The sequence below is a fragment of the Dama dama genome, chromosome 33 (genome assembly GCF_033118175.1).
Source record: "Dama dama isolate Ldn47 chromosome 33, ASM3311817v1, whole genome shotgun sequence".
NCBI classification, from domain to species: Eukaryota; Metazoa; Chordata; class Mammalia; order Artiodactyla; family Cervidae; genus Dama; species Dama dama.
In genome coordinates this window covers 17072600-17094350 of record NC_083713.1, presented here as the reverse complement: position 1 = coordinate 17094350, position 21751 = coordinate 17072600, and the positions used below count along the sequence as shown (strand labels likewise).

The 21751-nt window shown below is 34.2% G+C and overlaps 1 protein-coding gene across 1 annotated transcript in view; it reads right to left on the bottom strand.

Moving 5' to 3' along the window:
- Nucleotides 1-21502, bottom strand: part of NCKAP1 (NCK associated protein 1) — a 106942-nt gene extending 85440 nt beyond the window's left edge. Inside the window, exons 1-2 of the mRNA XM_061135270.1 lie at nucleotides 21249-21502; nucleotides 6928-7038 (exon numbers count right to left, since the gene is read on the bottom strand). Coding sequence (XP_060991253.1) covers nucleotides 6928-7038; nucleotides 21249-21356 — 219 coding nt within the window. The 5' untranslated portion in view covers nucleotides 21357-21502. The remainder of the gene's footprint in view (nucleotides 1-6927; nucleotides 7039-21248) is intronic.
- Nucleotides 21503-21751: the final 249 nt, after the last annotated feature.

Here is a 21751-nt window from a genome sequence, read left to right as displayed (position 1 = left end):
GACTTCTAAGAAAGTCCAAAGTGTGATAATGGAGTGAAGCAAAGCAAATCAAACATTCAGGTCTTTGCCAATTATTTTAACTTTTAGAATCAGCATATAATTTAATCTCATAACACTGTATGATTACAGGACCAAAGGAAAACATTAACAATTCTGACATCGAAGTAAATGACCAAGGTTAAGGTTATAAATATAGAGAACTACACTATTTAAAGTTTAAAAAGGAAGTAACCAACAAAACAAAAATATTAACAACAAAAAGAACATCAAACATCAGGAAGAGGGGAGAGGATAGAGGAGGGGAGGAAACAATGAGCTAAATCCTCATATATTGTAGCAAAGAATTAACAGATGCTGTCTATAAAGTTGGCAAATAAATATATAAAAGAATAAGCATATAACATTTCTTATAGTTCTGGAGGTAGCCTCAGATATACTAAAAATACAGGTTCCCCCTGAGAAATATGAACAGGATAGGAAAGAGTGGGATAGGATTACATATACTCACATTTCATCCTAAATTCTTCTAGACTATTTAATTATGATATATTCATGTTAGCATGGTAAAAATTAAAAGTAAAAAAAAAAAAATTAAGCCAGTTTAGGTAGGTCTTTAGTGCTGATGCAATTCCCTGCCAGCACTTGACCTATTGCAAATACTTTTTAAATATATCAAAGCAAGACTTCCTTGTTTTTTCTATTGAGGGGTTCACTCTTTTATTAATTTTCTTTCTTATTTAAGCTAGAAATAAAGACTATTACATGTGGAAGAGATATTAATTGAATGTTGATGACACTTTAAAAAAAATATAGACACAAGTTAGTTCTCATTGTATTAAAATTTCTTGAATTTTAATCAAAATTAAGCATTTAAGTTTCCATGAGGATACACACATACTTCATTACAAAAGTATACATCATCAAAACTGTTACATTACTTTTACTGTAAGATGATTCCTTCTACAATCAAAGTATTATTTGCTAGCCTACTACATCCAAGTCAACAGAGACTGAAAGATAGGTGCATGGAAAAGAGAGGAGTGAGGTTCCACAAAGAAAGAGATTACTTTTGTTTTGCTTCCCCTAGTGGAGGCTGGAGAAAAGGAAGGAGGGGAATAACAGGAGAGACTGGGAAGCATGAAAGGCCTTGACGGGATCATTACAGCACTTCACTTGTCAGAGCAGGACTCACAGATCTGAAAGGATACATTCAGAAGACATTAAAGACAGTATTAAAAGTGACAAACCCTCAATGACCAGTTTAACATTTTGTAAAAGTTAGATGGGGTTTCTGAAAGTTCTAGGCTTAGGTAACCAAGCGAACTGTAATGATTCAAAACAAAGAATACAGAAGAGAAACAGAATGGAGGATAACCATGGGTTTAACACTGGACACAAAGTGTGATGTTCAGCTTGTGGAGCTGTCCAAAGGGTAACTACAGACAGTATATTACTAGATAGTATAGTAGCTAGCATATTACTTAGTTGATAATATATTGTTTAGATGAAGCCATGGAAGTAAAATGTTTTCTTACATATATATATATATTGCAGGAAGTGGAAAAAAAAAAGGTCATTTAGAAATATCCACATGAAAAGAGCTGCTAGGAAAAAGAAGTCAGTGAAGCAGACCTAAAAGTTGAGAAGTAATATAAATAAAAGCTTCCATTTTTCAAAAACAATGTGTTACACAAGTCTGCTGAGTGGTAAAACCAAAACTCAAATTTTGGTTTGTTGTTCATCCTTTTAACCAATATAGTACCATCATGATGGAAGCCATGACAAGACAAGCAATGCCCATTTTAGAGACTAACTAGGAATAAGCAAGTTTCCTTACCCTTTCCTTCTAACTCCTGACTAAACCACAGTGCATGTGTCAAGAGCCTCCCCATACCCATCCTCAATACCACCACCCCACCCCCAAAACACATTTATGCTTTTAAGAAGCTGGGCTCCACTAAAAAGTACAATTATTTTTACAGCTGATAACAAAGTGTTTTAAAGTGTTGATAAATTTGGATCTTGACATAGTTATAGACAATATTTGAATAAATGAAAGCTAGCTAAGTTAAAGCATATCAATTAGGTTCATTTACTCATCACTATTTAGTGTCTCTCATAAGCCAAGCACTAGGGATAAAATGGTGTCTAAAAACAGACTTTAACGCTGTGCCTCTGAACAAACTGTGATGAAATTGACATTTTTAGAGTTGCTTTATTTGGTCTTGTCTTGAGTGACCTTTTAAGTGACCTTGAGTGACCTACCTTAATTAAAAATGTTTATTACATATAATAGCTTCTTGTAATACTGTGCTCCAAGAAAGAGGAAATAAACAATAAGTATAACACAAAATATTCCTCTAAGTTTGAAAGTTTAACTTCAAATTATTTCAATAATGACCTATACCTAAGTACAGAATCCCTGTATTATTATACCACCCCACTCACTAACAATGTCTTCATTCTTAGGGAGTTAAGACCTAACTGAACATACATAAGACAGTAATTTATATCATTTTCTCCTTAATTTGGAAATCAAATCCAAAGTTTTGTACTAAATGTACAATAAATAAGAAAATTCCTTAATGATACTTTTGTGCCAGATATTTTTACAGTTTTAAAAAACACAAACTAGCTTTTAGATGTAAATACAGCATAAGAATAAAGAGGGGAATTAAGTTTTTAGAAGTTTAGGAAAAAAATTTCTTAAAAGTTTTAATATACACCTGAACATTAGCTTTCAGAATTTCTTGGGCAAAACAACTTTTACCTATTGATAAAAAAAGGAATTTCTAGTCTTTTCCTCATCTAGGGAAATAACAGATTCCCCTCTATATGTTCATAAGATATCTATGAGAAACAAATTAATTTGATAGTTACACTTTCAAAATAATGGAAGATATGGTACAAACAAATAACCTCTCAGCTCAGAAATGTTTTCCTTATCTAAATTAAATAAGAAAATCTATAAAGCCTATTAAAACATATAGCCAGCGGCTCCCCTGGTGGTCTAGTGGTTATGAATCTGCCTGCCAATGCAGGGCACATGGGTTTGCTCCCTGGTCCGGGAAGATTCCACATGCCAAGGAGCAACTAAGCCCATGCACCACAACGACTGAGTCCGCGTGCCCCAGAGCCCATGCTCCCCAGCAAAAGGAATCACCGGAGTGAGGCCTGCCTGGTGCAACTGGAGAGTAGCCTCTGCTTGCAGCAACTACAGAAAGCTCACTCACAGTAACCAAGACCAGGCTCAGCCAAAAATAAATAAATAAATCTTAATTTAAAAAAATACACACACACACACACATATTGTTCAGTCGTTAAGTCGTGTCCGACTCTTTGTGTGACCCCATGGACCCTCCAGGCTCCTCTGTCCATGGGGTTCTCCAGGCAAGAATACTGGATTGGGTTGCCGTTTCCTTCTCTGCACATATATATTATATATATATGTAATATATGTATTATATATATAGCCTGGCATATATTAGACACTCAATTAAGTAGCTGCTATAATAAAACTGGCTTTTATTCACTTGAATTTTATTTAATCAACTGCTTTGAAGCATATAGGGCATTTAATTCAACACCATGATCCCGGAAAAAAAATCACATTCCTTGGTATGGACTCTCCCTAAGTGCAAAATTGGGGGTGGGGGGGGTGGAATTTGTAAATTTACAACTAGTCACAACTACACAAGACAGTAAAAGTGACTCAACGGGGTTCACCATCATCACCACTGAAGCCATGTTAGAAACCAATCCTATTAGTTGGCACTGCCCTCCTTCACTGTATATGAGATATCTATGTGCTCCCAGTTTCTACTCGATTTAAAAGTATAGGAGCTGGCACAAGAGCAGATACCTGAGAAACAATAAAAAAAAAATTAACAACTTTTCATTGCAAAATAAGATTGGCTTTTTTGTAAGGACCATTTTAGAAACTTGAAAGCAAAAATTGTGCTCAATTTTCCACTAAAACAATCTTTTTGTGACCGCCTTTTCTGAAACTGGGGACAAGTCATGCTTGTGTAACATGCATGAAAACAGAAATACTGCTGATCAGTAATTCTCCTTGATCCCTGAGATAATACAATCTTGCTCTACAGCACATCTCTACAATGGCCCAAAGACCAAGAATAAGAAGAGAAAAAAGGCAACTGTGATGTCAATACCATTTCTTCAGTGTATTTACCCAGAAATCTGTAAACTCCAATCATCCCAGACACTACTGTCATTCCCTGTCCTTATACTTCTATTAGCCACATCTCTAGAATTAAAAAGTTACAAGATGAAATCCCTCATTTCTCACTTCCTAACACAAACACACTAGGAACTTCTCATGAGGATTTAAGCAGGCCCAAATCAAAACTAAGATCACAAAACTACACAAAGAGTACACACAGTACTTTAGTATGTAAAAAAACAACAGAATGGCATTACACAGAATAGTTGTAAAGGCCATATGACAAAATTCAGACTTTGCAAACAATACAACCAGAGAACCTTCTACAAGTAGGGATAACATTTAACAATGGTGTATAATTGATTTTATGTTAAACATAGAATTATCACATGACCCAGCAATTCTACTCCTAGGTATATATTTCCAAGAGAAATAAAAAACATATGTCCATGGTGAAACAGATCACCAGCCCAGGTGGGATGCATGAGACAAGTGCTCGGACCTGGTGCACTGGGAAGACCCAGAGGAATCGGGTGGAGAGGGAGGTGGGAGGGGGGATCGGGATGGGGAATACGTGTAAATCTATGGCTGATTCATATCAATGTATGACAAAAAAATAATAATAATAATAATAATTAAAAAATAAAATAAAATAAAATTCACAATATTAAAAAAAAAAATATGTCCACATAACTTTTACACAAACATTCATAGTAGTATTATTCGTAATAGCCAAAAAGCAGAAACAACTCAAACATCCATCAATTGATGAAAAGATAAATAAAAGGTGATATATCCCCACAATGGAATATTTTTTGGCAATAAAAAGAAAAGAAGTGCTGATATATGCTATAACCTGGATAAACCTTGACAACATCACACTAAGTGAAAGCAGCCAGTCAAAAAAGACACATTATTTATTTTATCTATATAAAGTCTACAGGACAGGCAAGCATACAGAAGGAGATTCATGTCTGCCTGGAGTTGGGATGGTGGGGATACTGGCAGGAGAAACTGCTAATGGGTCTTGGGTTTCTTGTGGGGATGACGAAGATGATCTAAAATTGATTGTGGCACTGGGATGCACAACTCTGTGGATGAACTAAAAACCACTGAACTGTACACTTTATCAACAGATGAACTGTATGCTATGTGAATCGTATTTGAATAGTTATTTTAAAAATCAATTTTGTGTTACAAAGATGAAAAATAAACTATTAAAAAACAAACAACAACAAAAACCTAGCATTATTGTAAACAGCATGCCCAGCAAAAAAAATTTTGCTGATATGAAATAGTGAATATATGTTTAATCAAATCTTGTTAAGTTTCTAATAAAAGGTCTCGTATCAAGGATCTATGCTTATTCTCATACAGAAATTTACACACACATATAAATTAAACTGAAAAGATTCTCTGAAGAGCTCATATCACAGAATTTATGAGCCACGAGAAAGAGAAACATAAAATTAAATGTAAAACAGATTTCATTATAAAATCTTTTAGAGTGAACATATAATCTCTCAGATGAGTTAGCAAACTAATATCAACAATTGAAGAAAGAGTTTTCCACACAATAATAGTGTTCTGAAGACATTTTCAATTACCCATATGTAATCAGGAACTAACTTTGATATCTTAATATACTAATGATAAAACAAAATCTTCTCTGAAACAAAAGAAAGATTTCTATTAACCTATCTATAGTCACAAAAAACAGAAAACTTTTAAAATAAAAAAAAACTTAAAAAATTATTTAAAAAGCACTTCAGACTTATTTTGTTAGCTCTAACTGGTATTTTTCCTTCACATTAAAATATTTTTAAGTGAAAGTTGAATAACAGCCTAAATACAAATCTTCAATGAACATCCACATGATCTGAGGAAACCAAAAGATGACAAAATATCTTTTAAGCAGAGCTTCTTAAAAGTAGGGAGATTATATGTAAGAGGAAATTTCTAGACTAAATTTGCACATTAAGAAAAAGAGAAAAGAATTCTAAGGCCAGCAGAGAAAAAAAGAAAAAAGAGAAAACATGCAGAAAGAGTCCAAGTCAACAAAATTTAAATGAAAAGACCACAGTAAGGTGAAAAATAACCCTAATTTCCTAAAATTAGTTATTCATAGCACTTATTATAAAGAATTACCAAAAGATATGCGAAGGAATTTGGAAGACTCCAAATGTGACCATCTTTCAATACAATATTATGAAAAATTTTACCATCTGAGAAAATGTAATATGGAATAATAAAGGTCCTAACACCATCAGCTTGTTCTCTTATTTAATATAACAAGTATTTCTCAATTATAAAAAGAAACACACATTTTAAAGCTAAACACAGCTAATTATTAAAAACAATACAAGCTCTATGAAGACATTTTCTAACTTCAAGACAAAGTTAAACCTATGACTATAACAAAAAACTCCCTAACTAGTCATGCAAATACTAATATTTGAAAATATATACATATCTATTACCTTACTCTTTGCTGCAACTTGAAAAGGAGTAAGTATACATAAGAAATTAAGATCCTATTTTTCTATAATAAAATGGCAATGTAGCTCAATCATTTTTTTCACCAATTTCTGAGATAAGAATATAATCTCTAAAAACCTTTAATGTATATAGTTTATATATTCAAAATACAAAGAATTAGATAAATAAGAGCTACTTCAAGTACTGACCATTACTTATACTACAGATGGCTAAAATCAAGTAATACAAAAATTTAAATCACTTACATTGTTGTTGCGAGTTTCTACAGCAGGGAATTTTCTGACTATGAATTTCACAGCAGATTCCAGGTTTTTGTCAATAAGGTAGGATGGTTTTGCCTTGGGGTCTCCACAAGCCTATAAAACAACAGTAATAAAAAAAAAGTGAAATGCATCCTTTTCTAAAACCAAGAAATAATAGCAAATCTGTAATCATAAATTAGAGAGATACTTGTTTTTGGTGAGCAGGTGATAAAATGAATAGGCAAAGTGCAGGGATTGTCACAGCTGAAATATGCAATGGGAGACAGTACAGAGATGTTCTTCTACTGAAAAAAAATGCATGGAAAGTTTCAAAGCAGTTAGCGCAGAACAGCAGTGAAGGAAAAAGCTCAAACCTAAAAAAAAAAAAAGAAAAGAAAAAGAAAAAAAATTCTTGGTTTGAGGTAGGATTGTATTCATCTGAAGCTAATAAAGTATTACAAAATTAAATATTCAATAAGAGTACTGGAAATGTTTCTATGTGTTATATAATAAAAGCTTATGTTTAAATGTCTTTTCCAAAATGTTCTCCTCATTCAATCTAGACATTTTAAATACAAGAGCCCTAGTTCAAAAGAACTTGAAGGTGCTAAACTGGCCTCATAGTACTAACTCGTGTTGCCAAAAATCTGAGTTACAACATTGTTTTCCATCATACCAGCAGCACTTCAAACAATGAAATCTACATCTATTCTATATCTCATAAGCACAGAACAAATGGAAATGTTTACATTTTGACCACATCAGCAGTACAGCATTCTCTGTATTAAACTGTAAAGCATTGTACAAATGTAAGGTACTATTATTATTAGAAAGAACTTTTTATCTGAACTATTAGCAATACAGAATAATCTTCAATACTGTTCATTCTGTGACATTATTAACTGCTTCCTAGTGAATTACTAAAATGGTAACATTTCTACTTAACTTCTTTTCATTGTATTTTAAAGAGGGTATGTCCTTTGAAAAGTTATCTATTATGTATGAGGAAATACAATACTGTAATTTAATGTTTTTTCACTGTTTACTATAGCTATGTTGTGGATTGCAGAAAGAGAAATTATGAAACATGAAAACTGATCTGAAAGCGGGCAAGCGGGCAGAGGGAAGGTGAAAAGCTTTGCAAACCTTCCAAACTTGTCCTTGCTGGGGAAGCATTGTAATAAAAAGAGAGAAAATTACTTGTAAACAATGACTGTCAAACTATGACATACGTTTCAGTAGAGAACTTATGCACTGCAGACTATGAATAACAAAACAAGATGAAAACTATATGGTGCTACAATTTTAAAGGTATTCTAAGTAGCAAGTTTTAGTATACAATAAATTTATAGAGTTTATATTATTCATATATATTTAAATACTACTGTGAGGTGTACAACCATGTCAGTTTCTTGGTGCTCTTTCTAAATAACTTAAAAATAATACTAGAAGGAAAAATAAAGACTACATGCAACTATATGAGCAAAACCATCAGTGAAATTTTACATACCTTAAAAAGAAACGGTAGCCAAGAATAAAAATAAGTCGTTATTGGATGACTTTTGCACTTTACCTCAAATTGCAACTGTTTTTCAAATATCAACTAACTCCTTACCAAGCCAAAGTATAAAAATCAATGCAAAAATTCCTATATTTTCCAAAAGGAAAATAGGAATGCAGTAAGAATTATCTTAATTCTCAAACATAATTAGATAAAACAGAATTAACTATAAAAAATTTAGAACCTCATAATCTTTAACCAGACTGACACAAAGCTATTGTATAAATTCCATTTCAATATCATAAATGCTAACATATCTGACTTTTCCTCAGAGTAGACTGCCACTAGCTTAAAATACTATTTCTCATAAATTAATCTTCCAATTAACCCACTTCCCCAAAAATATTATATACAGGAATAACTGAAAGCCACATAACTAAGAATTTGTACCAATTGAAATAGCTACATATTAGCAATTCCTTGTCTCAACGATAACATGAAAACCAAGTTTCAAGAACATGCCTGAGGTAGTACAGAATACTAAAGTGATTCCAAATTCTTTTTAAATATTATGTATCATCTTTCATACTGTAATTATTTTAAAATTCAGTTATCCGTTCTAACAATATAAGTGAAAAAACTAATAAAATATAATAGACTACCATACCCATTCCCAGTGATCACAAATTTTACTGTGTAAGAGTTTAATCCAGTAACTAAAGATATATCTGTATATAAACAGCTCTTTCTTACTGCACAGAAAACAAAAAGAATGGAATTTCATTTCAGTGGAAAAATAAGTGGTTATACAGTATTTCCTTGGAATTAATTTACCTTTTCCCACACTACTCAGTGAGCCCCATTTAAACAAACTACACTGGGAGACAGTATGCCATAAAGATTAAGAACACAGACCCTGGAATAGAAGACTGACTGACTAAATTTCAATCTTCATCACTTAACTGTCCATGGGACGATCCATACTTGAATATATTACGACACATCTCCTAATCTCAATTTTTTCATGTGTAAATAGGGAAATTAGTATACCTAATAGCTATAATTATAATTACCGAAGTAAAAGTCTCATGTGAATAGCAACCACTGAATAGTCTTTATCATAGTAAACAGAATTAAAAATAATGACTAACATTCTTTCCTCCAGTGATTTATTCTTTATTTACCCCAAGTCTAAACATAACCAAATTTGCTTTACTCATAGAAAATGAGTAGCCTAGCAGTTAAGAACATGAGTTATAAGATAGGCTGTCCATGTTCAAATCCTGGCTCCTAGCTATAACCATAAACAAGTGATTTTCTGTGCCTCAGTTTCTTCATCTGTTAAATAAATCACAACTGCAATCTACCCTAAAAAGATTTTGCCCATTAGATTAGTATCTGTGTGTGCTTGTGGGTGTGTGTGTACATATGAGCAGAATTGTTAACAGTATCTGGCATACTACATTCACTCAAAAATGCCAATAAAAAAACACAAGACTCACAGACACTATACCAGAGTACTAGGCACCATTTTATTTTTTTCTGAAACCAACCTACTTGAGATACCAATAGACACACTTGCAAATACTCAGGCCAAAAAAAAAAAGTGCAAGAAAAAAAACAAAACAAAACTTGACTAAAAGCTAGTATTTAGGTAAATACATCTCGGCAAAAAGCCATTCTTAATAATTAACTGAAAAATAATGTCCTACCATACTGAAAGAATACAATAATATTCCAACTAACAAGATGTCTCAGTTTATAGAGATTAATCTTCTCCACTCTAACTCAAAATTTTCATTTTAATGATACCAACAACAAAGAAATCATAAGATAATAACCTATATTTTAAAAACACAGCCTGCAGTTGGTACACTAAAACTCTTACTTCATCCTACTACAGTAACATTACAAAAAACTCATCTTTCACTCTTAAAAGTATTACCCTTTGAAATAACATATTTAAGAAGATGATAGGGAATTCCTTGGCGATCCAGTGGTTACAACTCTGAGCTTTTACTGCCGAGGACCCAGGTTCAATCCCTGGTTAGGGAACTAAGATCCCACAAGCCACGAGTTACAGCCAAAAAAGAAGAAAGAAAGAAAGAAAAAAAACTGAATATACTACTATACTTAGTTATCAGTATATTTTAAACTAATATATTCCAGAAAGGCTTGCCACAAAAACTGAATCAAAAGGTTTGTTCAATTCAATTAAACTTGAGTACATCTAACCTGTCCATCACCCCACCCACCAAAAAAAAGAAAAGGGGAGTAAAGGACAAAATTTTGTCTAAACCCCTGAATCTTATAGCTCTACAAAAGGGAAAAAAAAATTTTTTTTGCTTAATTGGTTAAGGGGTTGCCCAAATGGCTCAGAGGTAAAGAATCCACCTCCCAATGTAGGAGACCCCGGTTCAGTCCTTGGGTTGGGAAAATCCCCCAAAGGAGGAAACAGGAACCTACCCCAGGATTCTTGCCTGGGAAATCCCATGGAACAGAGGAGCCCGGAGAGCTACAGTCCATGGGGTCACAAAAGAGTTGGACACACTTAGCAACTAAAACAACAATAATTGGCTAAAAGGGCTATTTCATCAAGCAAAAAGGAAACTACACCTGTAATTTTAGAATTGTTTTAAAAAGCACCACTCTAAAATCTTCTTTTATCTTGATTCAGCATGATTTCATAATGCATAAAATATCAGAATTTAAAATTCCAGAAGATCTAAAGCAAATTTAAATATTTATACACTTAAATTTCCAGTTTTCAGAACTGAAACTTTATTTCCCATGAATATTCTAATTATCTTTAAATTTAACAAAGCCAAGACTAATCTGGCAGATAAAATTATACTAGTGTTAAAGGAAGTACTTAAATGTAATAATTAATAACTGTCTCTAAATGGATCACAGCCCATACAGCCTTAGGCAAGTTGCTTCCCTGAGCCTTAGTACTTTAACCCATGAATTAAGGATACTATTATTACCTACTTAATAAGGTAGGTTGTTCAGATTTTTAGAAGACAAAATACACAAAAAGTGCTTATTCCAGGTGCCTGGCACACAAATTCTTATAAGTTTTAATAATCTTCTATTTTTTTTAAATAGAACTTTTCAAAACAGATGGGTATCTATAATGAGTCCCCAATTATCAAAAAAGATCATGCATTTAACCAAATTAATGTCAGTGTTGTCAATTCAGTACTTCCTAGTTCATTTTTTCACAAAACACAAATATAATTTTATTATCCAAAATAAAGGACAAAGATATTTCAGAAAACCACATTTTTATTCAGGCCACAAAATAAACATCTTTGATTAAAAACCTCAAAATCAGACTTAAAATAGTTTTAAAGTATGACTTTTAAACAAATCTTCCTGCCAAATCTACCACTGAAATCCCTTCCAAGGTCTTTCCTCGGGTTGTCACAACACAGATTACGTACCACAGCTTAACTTTGCATGGTTAATGTTACATATTTTTCCAAGAACTTCCTTACCACAATGTTTAAAAAATAAAAATTAAAAATATAGAAACAGTCCTCTATGCATAAGAGATTAAGCAACAATCAAGAGAAAACAAGACAATAACAATAAAAGAATCAGAAGTAAAAGGAACATTTACTAGGCACCTGTTGCATGCAAAACACCTTGGTTTAGAAATTACCTAAACCTTTACTCAACAGAGAGAAAAGGAGCATCAGAAATTAAGTGACTCGCTCAGGGCTTAATGATTACTAACTTTGAGTACTCAAGTATTTCAAAACACTAAAAACAAAATAAACAAACCAAAAAAACACTAAAAACACTTACTGAAAAATATATACTCCAAAAAAATTTGTAAAAATTGTTCCATTCTTTCAATACCTCAGCTGCTCAAAATTTTTATTGACGTAATCATTATTAAAGGAAAAAAATTTGATTACTTCAATCAGTTTTATTTTTTAATTTCGTCTAACTTAAAATACATTCTTTTGCCAAAATATTATAGAACAAAATAATTTCTTTTAATACAGTAACTTAATTGGAAAAAACATGAACAAAATCCCAGGGGTCAGAGTGAGACTGCTATTTGTGAAAGTATAGGAAAGAAATCAGCCTCACCTGAATCGTATCAGCAAAGAGAAAAATACAAAATGTGATCAAGATGAAAGATGAATTTAATTTTACTCCATAAACAAGAACTAATAAACCTGTTTTAAGGCAGGTTTTGCAAAACTGAAGGTATAAGGGGACTAAAATTCTTCCTTGAGTCTTCAACAAATTGATATTAATGCCTAGAGGAAAAAATGGACATCACTTAAGACCATGGACTGTAAAAAGAACTTGCCTATAACTCTTTTATTTTCTAATTTTAAAAATAATGAGTTTCAGCGTGCAACTTTCCAGTATTAAAAAATCTAAAAAAAAAAAAAAAAAACACAACTATCAAGACCAAAACAAGCCTCAAATTCTAATAATATTGGTTAAATTTTCCTTTTTCTTTTTCATGCATATCACCTACATTTTGGCCAATCAATATGCTTGCAACTTCCCCCTTGAGATTGAGTAGGTGGAAAAAAAAGGGGGGGGGGGGCAGGAAAAGAAAAAAAAGTAACCCACTTCTATAGTTTGGATTAAAAAACTTGATAGGAAAGTAAACTGAAATTACTGGAAATGCTTTAAAATTAACATATTTTTATAAATCATCTCTTATAGAGTCAATAATAGCCGATTTAAAGGTATATAAAGATTATGATTGTTTCCTAAGGACGAGTTCTCAGAAAATCATAAACTTAAGAAATATTTCGACTCATTATGTATTTCAAAATCCTTTATTAAAAATGCTAAGAAATCAAAGTTTCTAATTACCATTCAGTACTCAAAAAAGATGTCTACGTTACTGTTTTCAAACATTTCTCAGCTTCTCCTATACAGAAACATTTCAGTTTATATCCAACAGAGTAAGGGTTGTATGTGGTCACACTGTTACTATTCTAAAGAAGTTGCTCTTTAAAGGACTGCTGGGAAACATACTCTGAAAAACAAATACTTATTTTGTATTAGCAGTAAGTAGGTATCAAACTACAATACCAGGCAGTAAAAAGGAATAGTTAAGAAATGTTCCTAAAGATGGTATTGAGCTGGATTTATTAGGAAAAAGTGAACACTTAGTAATTGCCCACTATGTTTCAAGTTCCAGAAATACCCAACATTTATTCACGTCTTACTCTTGTGCCAGGCAATATACTAGCACTTTATGAATTAACCCATTTAATTCTCAACGTTATAATGCTAATTAAAGAGTGTTCCACACGTGGGAAAACAGGAACATCTAAGATTGCAAGAATTAGAGTCAATAAGACTAACAAGGCTTAGAAAACCAAAAAATGTAACTTGAAGTGTAGGAGAAGCTGAGAGCAAATAAGCACCCTGTAGATGGTTTTGCTAGTACAGAGTCTATGTGCAGCCGAGCATTCCAGAAAGTCAGTTATCCCTCAAAATCAAAATCAAATCACTGCAATTATCAGAAAAAGAAATCAGAAATATTAAGAAGTTAATTTTACTTATTTCAGTGGTTCTTCAGACTAACTTCAGGGGCTTTTGCTTATTCAGTAGATTTGGGTCATGATCCAGATGTACTTTTAAAAACCTTTTAAAATAATTATGTTACGTATTTCTGACTAAGAACCAAGGCGCTCCTCAATTTATAAATAAAGGAACTCTAACTCAGAAAGCTTAAACAACTTGTCCAAAGTTAAAAAAAAAAAAAGTATCAAAGTATTATCTACAATCTCGCCCTCTCAACACACAGAATGCTACAAGTATGGGGGAAAAAACCAGAAGTTTAGAGTCTGTATGACAAGAAGGATTAATACAGGATTTTAAAATTTTATATATTTTATATCTTTATATATTCACTGAACAAAAGTTTGGAATCTTGAATGATTGGCTATTCCCTGTCATTGCCTAGCTGAAGTTTCTATTCATACTTCAAAACCAAGCACAAAAATCACTATCTCTTCTTCCCATCTCCCCCAGACAGGAATCTTTAACTCTGTTCTCAAGACCCCCCACAACATCACTTAATCACTGCATCTTAGTTAATTATCTACACATCTGTCTCACCCACTACAATATGAATTTCTTTGCACTGGAGACTGTATCTTCATTTGTTTTCCCAGTGTCCAGGAAGCCATTCAACAAATGAATGAGTGAAAAGCAAACTCCCAATATTTGCTACTAACTTAAAGAATAGCTCATAATATGACTTCCAAAGTTTTATTAAAGATAGTTTTATTACTGTCAAGTATCTAAAATAATCAAGTATACAATAAGAAGATATTTTCCAATACGCAAAACAAGATATTCTTCAAAAACTTTAACCCACTATATATTTCAAAATTATTAAAAATGTTAATGATTCAAATAAAAGTTACTGTCATTCAATTCTCAAGATGTCTAAGCCACTTTCTGCCATTCAACTCTCCTTACAAACTTGCAATTTAAGAGCTTATTAACTTATTGTCGTAAAACATTTCAGTACAATAGTATTTAAAGAAATGATTTAGAAGATTCTCTGTCATATTAAGTGAGTCAAAATTAATAATTATAATACTGCAAATTCCTAATAGGATCAAAATTAAGAAGATCTTACTGCATTTACTAAAACTGACAACATTAAAACCAGTCAACAAAAAAACACATCTTGGGAACAGAAAAGAATAGTACGAATTTTGGAAAGTTCAAGACAGAAAGAAACACACTTATTGGCTGCACTTCCTTAATGGAATTTCTTTTATCTCATGCAGGGTTTTTCAATGGAAAAAAAAAAGTTGGCATTTGACTTTAAAAATCAAAATGTAAAATGTATATTTGAAATCTCAAGAGACAAATTATCTTCAATGAAGAAATGACTGTATATATCCTTAAAATTAAGGAAGATAAATGCTATTTCACTGTTTGAGTTTACACCTTCCTTCCTGTTTTATATGTACTCTTCCCTCAATTTAAGCAAAATTTTGTTAGTTTTCAGTTTTCATAGTATTATTCATATGGTTAGTCCTTTCAGTTTGTGCTTTCAATATGTCATGGACTAACTTTAGAAATAAATCACAAAGAAAAAAATGCATATAATATAAAAAGTAAATATAAAATATTTATAAGTTCCCCAAAAATGTCAATAAATTGAATTCTAAATTTCCCAATTCTAACTATTTCTCATTTCAATATACTACAAAGCTAACTAGAAGTCTTTATAATCACTGGTGTACTGTTAATTATGACCTCAATGCCTTTTCATAACAAACCCATACAAAGTTCATATAAAACTAGTTCAGTAAATAAGAAAATTGTTTCTATAATTGCCTATTTCTTTTAGGTTAAGATTATTGTGTGTTCAAAATTATATCTTCCAGAAAAATTTCACTAATGATTATAATGTAATGACAAAAATAAATTAAGAGCCCAGGCTTAGCGGTTATGAAAGAAAGGAGTCAATCCAAACTTTTATTTTTCAGAGTAAGACTTGGACAAGTTAACCAAATTCAATCGCTTTATCTAGAGAATAAATCACAGATCTAGAGAATAAATCACAGATCTGTGGACAACTAAAGGAAAAAAATTTTTTAATTTAGGATATAGTAGGGACTCAATAAATAGCTAGCATTACTTTTACTTTTATTACATGTTCTTTTTGCTAAACAAAGACATAAAAGGGAAGCCTGGCATGCTGCAGTTCACGGAGTTGCAGTCAGACATGACTTAGTGAATGAACAACAAGAAAGATAAAACTATTTTTAACATATAAAATGTACATCTATTGAACATGATCTGAAATTATTGTTGGAATTTACTTAACACTAACACTGCAAGTAAACTATCAAACAAGAATACAAATTAAAATTTTTAATCACCCTTGCCAGTAAAGACAAGAATTTTCAATATTGATACTTGCTCATCTGAGCCTCCTCATTTTCAACATATTGGATGTAGCTAACTAAGTAGGTCCATCCCTTTAATTTTCTTAAAATATAAATATACAAGCAACAGATTAAGAATCCTAATTTCATTTATATGTAAACTGTACCATGCTGCTTCTTCAACTTATTTTTGGAAATAATCTATTTTAGTTATAATATAATAAAATGTCAGCATTTGTACAAAAAATTGTATAAGCATACACAGCTTATTTTTTAAAAGTGGGAGATGAACAGGCAGAGAATTTCTGAAGTCACATTTGAGTTTTTGACAATAACAAGTATTCCTTCTGTAATCATTTAAAAAATTTATTAAGTTATTTAACAATTCCACAAAGGAAACCAAAGGTGGACAATTTACCACTGCCACTTAAAAATAATAAAAATAACCCTCTTTCCTAAGTATTTTTCAGTAATCTTTATCTCCTCAGCCTACCATCCAATCTAACAAGAAACAAAATGATCAAATCCTCATTTTTACAAGCAGCTTCCTTGAAAAGTTACAAACAGATGTAGTAGGATTTGTTTACATAAATACATACATGTTTTATATATATACATATATATAACTTAAATACAGACTGATGAAGAGACAATGCTTTCTAAACATGTTTAAGGATTTTGATAATGAAAATCTCCCTGGGGAGAAAAACCTTATAGGTACTAGCAGTACTTCTACAACTTGCCAGAATCCAATCTTTGGAACATGCTTTCTGCTCCTGATTAACCCACACAGAAAATAAGGCCCTTAAATGAAGAGAAATGTAACACTGAAAGGGAAGACCAAAGCTGATTCCTTTACCCTGACTGCATACTTCACATACTTTTTTTTTTAACCTCCATTAGATAAGCAGATATCAGGTAAAGACTTTCAATTTTACACTGCTATTAACTTCTTTACTCATAAAATTATCCAAAATCACGGGCAAAAAAGCCTGTAATAAAAATACTCCATTAAAAAGAAGTTTGCGATAGATGGATAGGTATTTTCGCCTTTCTGTCCTTTAGAACTGAAGCAGTAATTTAACAAGATGAAAAATATTACAAGTATTAACTGAGACCTTTTTGGTACAGAATTATCAAGTTCATGTTGGTGATGGCGTAGGAAAAAATAGAAAAAGTAAGAAGGAATAAACACACACACACACAAAATTAAGCTCAGCTAAAAAATGTTTCCTTTTTGGAATTTTGGTATATGTGTTTGCTAAACAGCAGCAAAATTTCAGAAAAAAACAAATGTTGCTCCTAAAAGTTACTGAGAGTCTTAAACAAATACCATCTTACATTCATAGAAGTTTTAAACTATTTTCACATTTTATAATCTTTTATCTTCACAATCCTATGAAGTAAACAGATCATGTTACTACCATCCCTATATTAAGAAAAAGTAAACAGAGCTCAGTTAAACTGTTAAAAATGGGCCTTAACTTCTACTTCTTAAAGATAACATAATCAGAGTTGGAACAGACTTGAGTGTTCCTTTCACAGTTAATTTTCCCCCATTTCACAGATGAGAAACAATGAAGCTCAGGAAAGTCAAGACACCCACCCAGTGTTACAAAACTCTCAGTGACATATTGAAGACTGGAAGGCAGGTCTCCTAACTTCCGGCTGGATACTCTCCTTTCACCACACTGCCCTGCCATGTCACAATGAGTGATATAAAAGCAGGCTGAAAACGTTAAAAGTCACTATAGAAGTGGGTAGTGGTATTTGCTCCAGAAAAGGGAAGACATTTTTAATTTTTAAAAAATTAAGACATTATGAAATAAATTTAAATGTAAAACTACCTACCACCTTCACCTTTACCCCCTAAACTCCTCCTTCACATCTTCTTAGATCCCTGATTTGCTCACAAATTCTTAAAATTTTCATAACCTGTACATATTTGTTCGTTGTTGTTTAATCAGTCAGTGGTGTCCGACTCTTTTGCGACCCCATGGACAAGGCTCCTTTGTTGGTGAGATTTCCCAGCCAAGAATACTGGAGTGGGTTGCCATTTCCTTCTCCAGCCTGCACATATTAAGATATCAAAAATTACTCAACTGATAAAATTTTACTTCAAATAGCAAATTTTTCAGGAGCCATGTTATATTCCTCTAAGTATTAAAGCCTATTATTCTTGGTTATAGTAACTTAAAGTTATTTTATTGATACTTAGGTCACTGAAGTTATTTTTCACTGTATATGCTCACTAAAATATTGCCATTGCAGACTTTTAGTTGAAACAGTAATCAGATCTGATAGACAATCTAATGCAAACATGAATTAATGAAAATGTGGTAACTGACTGGCAGACATGTATTATGTGGTAGAAGGGTTTTTTGTTTTTTTTTTTTTTGAGGACTGTAAGAGATTGAGATTGAAAAGATTACGTGAGTTTATACTGCCATAAAAATGTAGACAGCACGAATCTTATAAACACATGGTAAACAGATCTTAATCACTTTTTTAGGCAAGATTTTTGACCAAATGTTTCAATCCCAGCCAGCCAGGAAGATATGCCAGCCTTTATACACAACTCTATACAGGCTGAAAGACTCAAAATCCATCTGATGTATCTGTATATAAAATAACACAAGGAGGGCAGATCAAAAGCTATTATTATTAAAACTAGAGCAAGATTACACACACACACGCTCATATATATGTTGCATATACATACATACATAATAAGCATAATGTATTCATCCTTTTCAACAAGCCCTAACTGAAAGCTTCATTGAGCAGGTAAGACCCCAAGCACTAGCAATTCAAAAATGATAACAGTCCCCACCGAGCGGGAACTCAGAGTCACTCAGACAAGGTAGAAGTATTTCTCAAGAAATTATAAATGTGTTAAGTGCTGAAATATAACATTTCAACAATTCAAAATATTAGACACTTGGATATAATGATCAACTCACTTTAAATTGTACCAGTTCAGTAATGCAAGAGCCTCAAGTTTCTCAAAACAGGAAGTGAAAAAACGTGCTTTTGAGAAAAGGCAGTGAACTGAAGCATTTGAACGCTTAGAATTTAATCTTAGATCATTTATGAAGATGAAATTTGTAAAATCTGACTATTTTCATGCCATAAAAATGTGTAACGAATGCTTTAAAAAGAGGAATTTTGCCTAAATACCCGAATCACTTTTGATGTTACTCTCACTTCCTCTCTTGGAAACCATCATAACCATTTCCTTTAACCACAATACCACACGTCTAGTAACTTCTAGCGATGTTTGTCTTGCTTGTTTTTTTGCACAAAGCTCATATAGGAACGAATTTCCAAGTTAAGGAGCACAACCTCACAAAAAAGTTCAGGTCAATGAACTTATAAGTAATACTATCTAAAATTATTACAAACTTACATAAACTTATAACCAAGTCTCTTCTCGGTAAATGCAGAGGGCTTCACTGGAATGACCCTGAGCTCCTGTCACACAAAACTGAAGTGTGAAGAGGCATTTTACTCTCCAGAGTGCACCAGGTTTAAAGTCAACCAATCCTTATATTCAGGGAAGCCAATGCAACACAGCCAACGCTACACAAAATTTATCATTATTAAACCAGGACAGTCTTCTCCTCTAGAATTTCAGTGTCTACATCAAATTGCTGAAATAGGTCAGTCTTATATTGAACTCCATCATACGAATTTTTTTTAAGTATTCTTTTCTTCAGGAGACCTAATTAACAAGGGCTACAACTCTACTGCTACGATTAAACTAAAAGGAAATATTCAGAATGCATTAAAAAGCCAACAAAAATAATTATGAAGCTATAATATCAAATACACACTGGAAACGGTCAGGATCCAGCTTGCATCAAAAAATCTTAAGTTTTCTCTTTATCAAATTACTAAAAACCTACTAACTTTGCCTTAAAAGGAATAGAATTTTGGTCTTTCTTTCCTAAAATAATGTAATATTTGCTCTATCCTTCCATCTATTTTTCTTAACTCCGACTCAGCCTTTCATTCCTTAATGTTTCGAAAGCCATGTAAATACTTTGAATGGGTCTATTAGCTAGAGCTACTCAAATAATCAGACTACACCATAAAATCAGCACAAGAGCAACACAATCACAGTTTTTATTTTGTATAGACACCGAACGTAAAGAAATTTAAGCAACGATGTTTCGGTATTATCGACATGGTTGGAAAAACTAAGATGAGGAGGAGTAAAGAGAGACAAGAAGGTTGTTATTCCTGTCCTACTGACTCACAACCCAGAAGTATTTCAGGAGAAAACTGGTTCCACCCTCACTCCCACCTCCTTTCCACCTTCAAAATGAAATAATTCCAAATCGTCAACACACTCTTCAATGGCTTTTATTTTGCGATCCAGAATAAAATGGCCAAGTGGAGGGGATGTAGGGTTCATCCAGATGAGCCATTCCCTTCTCACGCTCCCACTTACATACCAAAAGAACTGAGGGAGAAAAAAAAAAAAAAAAAACTGCTTCCATCTCCGCCAGATTTCTACCATTCGATCTGTTACGGAACACCCAAGTTTTCCTAGCCCCCTCCTAGGATCTCATCCATCCTCCTCCCTTTCGCGCAGACCCAGTCCCGGGGACCAGGGCGCCGAGGAGGGGCGGCGGCGGCGCCCCTCACCCCGCGCCGGGCCGGCCAGTTCCCATTGCCGGGAGCGGGCAAATGGCTCCTCTCCGCCCCCGGCCGGCCCGCGAGCCGGCGGGAGAGACGCCAGGGCTCCGCATTAGGCCGCGGCGCATCCTGGCGACCCCGGGCGGGCCTGCCGCCGCGAGGCCGCGCTTTCCGCCCCGGGCGCCGCCCGCCGCCCCCAGGGCCCAGGCCTCCCCGGCCCTCCCTCCCGCCTCCGCCTGCCCGCCGCCCCCGCCGAGGCCTCGCCGGCCCGTGCGCACCTTCTTGATGTTGTAGAGGCGCGTGAGCATGCCGACGCCCCGGTCGTTGAGGATGGTGAGCTTCTCCGCCAGCTTCTGCTGGCTAGGCTGCAGCACGGAGCGCGACATGGTGGTGGTGATGGTGGCGGCGGTGGCGATGGCAGTGGTGGGGCCGGCGCTGCCGGCCTCGCGCCCAGTCACCGGCCCGCGGCCTCCGCAGCTACCTCGGTCGGGCCTCCTCCCCTCCCGCCCGTGACCTCCGCCTCAGGGGCGCGCGCCCATGGCCCTCGCGCCCCAATCCCGTGCGGGTGGACAGAGCGAGCCGCGGCGGACGCCTCGTCGTCCCTCGCCCCGCAGCAGCCCGCGCCCCGACAGCCTCCTGCCTTCGGTCCGCCGCCCTTCCGTCCCCACCCCGGGCGCTCTCCGCCCCAGCCCCCACCGCCGAGCCGCCTTCCCCGGCTCCTCCACTAGGTGTGGCGGAGGCGGCGGCGTCTCAGGCGGCTGAGAACGAGGCCGCTTCCCCG